The 6,656-nt window shown below is 47.8% G+C and overlaps 1 protein-coding gene across 1 annotated transcript in view; it reads right to left on the reverse strand.

The window, feature by feature from the left end:
- Positions 1-2,956: 2,956 nt before the first annotated feature.
- The window catches only part of mlycd (malonyl-CoA decarboxylase), a 15,245-nt gene continuing 11,545 nt past the window's right edge, over positions 2,957-6,656 (reverse strand). The window contains exon 5 of the mRNA XM_008436466.2: positions 2,957-4,135. Coding sequence (XP_008434688.1) covers positions 3,590-4,135 — 546 coding nt within the window. The 3' untranslated portion in view covers positions 2,957-3,589. The remainder of the gene's footprint in view (positions 4,136-6,656) is intronic.

The following is a 6,656-nucleotide window of genomic DNA, read 5'->3' on the forward strand; positions in this document are numbered from 1 at the left end:
GTGTGTGTGTGTGTGTGTGTGTGTGTGTGTGTGTGTGTGTGTGTGTGTGTGTGTGTGTGTGTGTGTGTGTCCTGATTGCTCACAGAAGCATGAAGCCCTTTGAAGACGGTCCAGAGGATTGGTTGGACTGCCAGAGGTTGGAGGAGGAGAATGGAGATGAGAAGCATGAAGGAGGCTGGGGACGGCGAGCGGGATGAATGGATTAACGCACCTGAATGAATCCCACACACACACACACACACACACACACACACACACACACACACACACACACACACACGTCAGCAGCCTGCAGGAGGAGCCCGTATCGGCTGAACCCTCTTCCCTGGCTGCGCTGCGGCGGCGAACGGACCACAGTGACATTTGGAACATGCGCTGCAGCAGCCGGAGCCTCTGCATGCAGCAGGCATCGATTTCCTTCAAATGTCAGGAATGTGAGCAGCAATAAGGGAGCTGAACGTTTCCACACCGCACTAACAGACTGGATGGTCCACAAAGAGAAAATTCACCAACTTCTGAGAGGTGAAAGGTCAGCGACCTGTTCCCCTGTCATCTGCTGGGCCAGCAGCTCCAGAACCAGAGAAACTCAGCAAGCTGATGAAGAGATGACGAACCCTGAGCATCGTCTTCATCACACTGACACTACATTCACACAGCAACAAAATGCAACTCCCATCCAATTCATTTCATGGCTGATCGGCCCAATTCTGACCTTTTGACCCGAAAAAAATCTGATCTGTGGAACTAAAATGGATCTGAGTTCTTTGAAAGCCTGCAGCTGACCCGTCGTGCTGCGATTTATTCAACATGGGCCACGTTCTGGCTAAAGCTCGGCTATTCCAGTTGCTCTCTGAAACCCGATTGATTGTCTGCATGTTTGTTCACGGCACTAATTAAAAGCGATCGGAGTCAGAATCCTGTATGAACGGGTTCCGACCCCAAAGCCAAGATAGCCGTCCACCAGCAGCGCCGTGTTTACGGCAGTAAAGATGGCCGCCGCAGTAAAGATGGCCGCCGTCTGGGTGGATTGTAAAGTTGCTGAGAGCGACGGCATGGTCAGCAGACGGTCAGCAGGAAGCTGATGAAGCTAACAGCTAACAGCTAATAGCAGCAGCCTTTAGTGGAGCTGCAGCCTCTGACCCGGTTCTGACCCGGTTCTGGAGTCGGACCAGGAGCGGTCGGTTGGGATGTGATGCGTTCACTGACTCAAACTGCTTTCATCACTTCATTATTATTATTTTCAGCCATAGTTTAGATTTGCTGCTGGGTTTTAACATTCAGACGCTTTGGAAACTATCGGACCTCATTTGGTTCCAGAATCTTTATAAACATCAGCAGCGCTGCACTGAGGTGATGGCGCTCATGTAACATAAGTCACTTTATTCCCATGGTTTACAAGCAGCCATGTTTGTTTGGTTGCGCCTTCTGAACCAGTTCTTTCTTGCAAATATCCTCATTTTGTGTGTCTGCAGATGGAGACGTGCAGCTGAAATCTGCAGCTAATCAGAATTAGCCGCAGCCTCCTCTCTGCTGTTCTGGTCACTTTTGATCTGGAAAGAATGGATTAGCTTCATTCCTAAGGCAATTTCCTCACGATGAAATGCGCCATCAGCATGCACACGCGCACGCAGCATCGCCGCAAATTACAAGGACCGTCAGCGCTACCGGATTATTTTAGCTGAGGCGCAAATTTCCTCAAAAGAGAGAAGATCCAGTCGATTGTAACGAGGTTCTGGGATCAGCCGGAGTTCAGATGGAAACATTTCCGTCAGATAAACTGATCAGCAGGACGGAAAACCTGACAAACGTGGAAATTAGTCAGTTAAAAATCAAGACGGAACACAAAGAGAAAAACAATAATGGTTTGAATATATCGTCTGAATTAGCCTGATGTTTGGTAATGAATATTTAATGACGTCACGTTTAAATTAAAATCTCTAAAATCTCCATGAATTATCCAGGTTATGAACATGTGAAATATGACAGACACAGAGTTCACATGAGAGCTCCGGCTCTGGTCTGATGCTGCCGCCTCCAAAGGAAGGGATGTGTATGAAAACCTCTGAGCTGGTCCTCCAGTCCAAAGGCTCACTGATGTGATTTTAACTCTGCTTAATATTTCCAATCAATAACTAAATCCTAAAACTGTTGAATTATGAAGCTACGGTTTCATGAACATAACTATTATCAGCTCTCCGTTATGTTTTATTTTGGCCAGAGCGAGTCTAACCGAGCATCACTCGGGTGACATTGGAGTTGTTTCCATGGCAACCCGTGGCGGCGTCCGTCCAGCTCCAGCCGGTGCTGGACGTTCCTCCGTCTCCACAGAAACCCGTCTCCTTCCTGTCCCACGTCTCCAGAGACGCTGCAGCCGCCTCAGAAGGGCAAACGTTAAACAACTGTCCTCTTCATGCCTCGTTATCCACACACACACACACACACACACCCTCTCCATCAATCTGACCATTTAGTTTAACTTTATTTCTCACTCCATTAGTTTCTGGGACGCGGAGCAGCGCAGAGCTAAGAAAGGAGATGTGTTTGAAAAAACAGAAAGAAAGTTTGACTCCTCTGAGATAAAATGTAATTTCACAGTCAACTTGCTGTGATGTATTATTCCACAACAACGGGGCGGCGGCTGAACGGAGACCTGCTCGGCACCGAGTCCTCAGGACATCAGTGATCTCTGGAGAATGATCACCACTCCGAGTGAGGAGGGAAAAATCATTACTGGAGAAAAAATGCAACACGTTAGGTCAGCGCGACAGTTTAACAAACAGAAAAATATGTTTTTTAGTTTATGAAAATATTTCCAGTGGGCGACTTCATGCTTCTTTAATGAGCTTTAAAGGCAAGAAGAAGAAGAAGAAGAAGAGCAGCTGCAGGTGAAGCTGAAGAAAGAAAAAGATCCATTTATCTTTGTTTTGTCTGTTTACGGTGCAGCCGCTCATCCTGATGAAAGAATAAACAGCATTTATTCCAGAACCCCCCATTACATGCCATTACCTACCAACATGCTCTGGCATTGATGGATGCCTTCTGCTTCATTAGCTGCAGTCTGCTCTGGGAATCACTTACACAATATCAAACAGCCTTGGCTAGAATCTAATGAGGCGAGCAGCAGATGGGCCGAGTTACATCATGGAGGAAACGGCCCACTTTCTGTTCCTGACGTCAGGAGTCCATCGCCGGGGGGCCCAGGGGGGCCCAGGGCCCATCAAACACTGACAGAACAACACATCAGTGGGTTTTAAATGAAAACTAAACTGTTAAAGTTTAACTACCACTGTACACAGGAAAACAGAGCAGCTCGTTTCTGCCAAAGAATCTTGAGTTTGAAAAAATTTTAATTGGAAAAACTCTGAAATTTTCTAGAGAAAAAGTTAAAAATTTGAGTTTCAAAAGTTTATATTTTTAAACCTTTGTAACTAATAAATTTCCATGTCTTTTTCTCTGAAATTTCCAAGATTAGTTTGAAAATGTCAGATTTTTTGAATAGAAATGTTTGAGCTCAGTTTTTGGTGGAAGCTTGCTCCTCTTTCTTCTCCGTCTGCAGTGCGATGATGATACTCTGCTGAATGCGACGCAGTCACAGCTTGCTGTTCTTCAGAAACTGCGACACGAGGCCCAGAACCTGCTGCGAAGCCGCCACCGCCTTATTCTGAAGGTACAGGACGCTGTTGTTGCTCGTCTCGTTCAGGAAGTAGCGGTAGTTCACCATGATGCCGCAGGAGTTCGCCACGCCCCTGGGGCTGGTGTCGGCGCGCCAGTTGATCCGCCACATGGTGGCGCCGTTCTGCAGATGGAAGTTGGCCACTGGGTTGAGGGCGAAGCCTCGGCGCTTCTCTCCGTAGAGGTACCAGGCGCAGAGGCGCATCAGGACGGGCTCCAGGGCGAGGCACAGCTTCTCGGAGCGCGTCCACTCCCCGGTGGCGATGAGCTTCCGCAGAGAGTCGACGGGCGGGGTTCCCGCGTCGGCGTCCAGGGCCTGCTCCACCTCACGCCACTCCTGCTCCGATAAGAGGTCGGCCCCCCGGCCCTCCTTCCTGCACTGGCTCAGCAGGCCTTGAAGCCAGGAGCAGAACCCCGGGATGGGCGACAGGCTGGAGAACTGGGCCATGTGGGGGAACTCGCTCTGAAACGACAAGAAGAAATTCATCTTACTTTGTAAAACCTTTTGAGATTAAAAGCATGAAACCCACTTCCCACAACCCGCTAATGTCCACTAGCGCACTAGCTTCATTTTTTCAGATAATTTCTAAAGTGCTGATTTATTTGGCTGTTCTGTAAACTTTCAGTTAAAGTTCGACACCCGTGTTGACGTTTTGGTAACCGACTGAAGTAAAACCATGCTCTTATTTTGAAGATTGATTACGCAGCAGTTCCGCTTCCTCTTCTCATGTTTCCCTTTTTTTGGCAAATACACAACAAACAAACGAATAAAACACCAACAGACAAACAACCAGGGAAGCAAATTAAACAAACTCAAAAATTCACATCCGAATCTCAGTTTCTCCACCTGTGATGCGATGCAGCAAATGTTTATTCAGTACCCAGAATGCACCACTGTAGAACCACCTGTGGTGTCATAGCCACTCAGGTGAAATCAGGAACTATGACATTGAAACATGAGTGAAAAAAAACAAGTCACTTCCTGAAGTGCAAACCGTACAGTTAGGCGTCTACTAACAAGTTTGGTCCTGTCATGGTTGAAATTAGCATTTTAGCATTAGCTTCCACTGGTTACTATGCTGGCATAGCAGCTAGCATTAGCAGAAATAATGTTTATGATAAATGCTTTGGGGTTAGCACAGCTAACCTTTTAGCTAGTGGCGTCAGCCACTGATGAACCCCAAATGAATCATAATCAGCCCTTCTGGTGGATAACAGAAATATATTTGACTCCAGAATGAGAATAAAACCTAAAGGTTTCCTTCGGTCTTTGCTCTCGTGGAAACGGCTGCAGAGTTTCGTGAAGCAGCTGTCTGAGTGGATCTGTGTCTCCATCCTGTCACAGATCCACTCAGACAGGAAGCAGCAGAGACAACCGGGAGGAAGTCTGCAGAGACCTTCAGCCTTCACCGGTTTTCAGAGACGAGACGGAGGTTCAGGCTCGGTGTGAAAACAGAACCAGGACGTCCTTGTTGCTCTGGCGGCTCGACCCCGTCGGTTCCTCCGTCTGGGACTTCATTAGGAATCATCTGAGCTGCTTCATGAGGCGGCCTGCTGATGCTGATGGCTGTCCTTCCTCTTCCATCCCTCGGCTGTCCCACCTGTCACCTGTCCCCGTCTCTAAACTGCCTCCCCTCCTGTGTGTCGTCTCATCGGCGGCGGTCACCCACCGCTCTGAGCTCCCTGCCGTCTCAACACCCTTTCATTTAGCAGAAAGAAAGCCTCTCTCTTCTCGTCAGACACATTTCTGTGCTTGGGTGTCTGCGTTAATAAGTGAGAGAACAATATGTCAGGCAGAAAGGCAATCGCTGTCTATGAAAGTGGAAGTGTGAGACACCGCCTGGTGGGACACTTTATTTTTCTTCTACTCTACCTTATTTCACCCACCTTTCAATTTAAAAATCAAGGCTCCTTGCTGTTCTCCCCTTTATGTTTCTTCACACCTGACTATGCTGTAGCTCTGCCTTCCTCACACTGAGCAAAAGGTAGTGGAAAAGAGAGCGATGGTATGAGTAAGAAAGCAGCGGGAAAGGCGAAAAAGGGAACGGATGACAGAGCGAGTTCTGCTTGGGGGTCCAATCTACAAAGACAAACAAGATATTTTTCCTGCACCTGAAATTGCAACTGTGACCTTTTCTATCCCACTCCATCATCTCTCCATCATTACAGGCAATGCTGTCCCTGTCGGACAGCCTGGATCTCTGCACATCATAGTTAGCGTTAGCTTCAGGAAGTCAGCTACTTCGATAGCCGACAAGCAAATCAACCAATCAGATGATGAAATTCGGTGCAATTAGCTTTCAGACGTGGTGATTTGATGAAGTTCAAAGCAAGAATCACAATGGGGGGAAAGGGATTTAACTTTGATTACATTTCCACAGTTAAATGCAAGATCTGCTGCCATTTCATACCAAACAACAGATTCCACCAACTAACGACCCATAAAATAAGGATGGAGTGGAGAAAACTGTGTCAGCATATCCCAGGCCTGTTCCGTCCGCTTTAATCCGGTCAGTCTGCCTGGAAATCCGGCTCGGCTGGTGAGGTGTGAATGCTAGTCGACCTCTGACCTCTGGTGCTCCGGACTTTGGTCTGGTTCAGTTAAAGTGAATCTGGTTTGGTTTGAATGTGAACGGCAAAAAAAATCTGCAAATGCCACATTGAGAAACTTTGGGGTCCACAGAGAATGACATGTTGGCATATCTGCTGATGAAACGATGACGCGCTAACGACGACACGCTAACAACGACGCGCCAACGACGACGCGTTAATGACGACGCGTTAAAGATGACGCGCCAACGACGACGCGTTAAAGACGACGCGTTAACAACGACGCGCTAACGACGACGCGCTAACGACGACGCGCTAACGACGACGCGCTAACGACGACGCATTAACGACGACGCATTAACGACGACACGTTAACGATGACACGTTAACGACGACGCATTAACGATGACGCGCTAATGATGACACGTTAACGA

This window comes from Poecilia reticulata, linkage group LG19, assembly GCF_000633615.1.
Source record: "Poecilia reticulata strain Guanapo linkage group LG19, Guppy_female_1.0+MT, whole genome shotgun sequence".
NCBI lineage: Eukaryota > Metazoa > Chordata > Actinopteri > Cyprinodontiformes > Poeciliidae > Poecilia > Poecilia reticulata.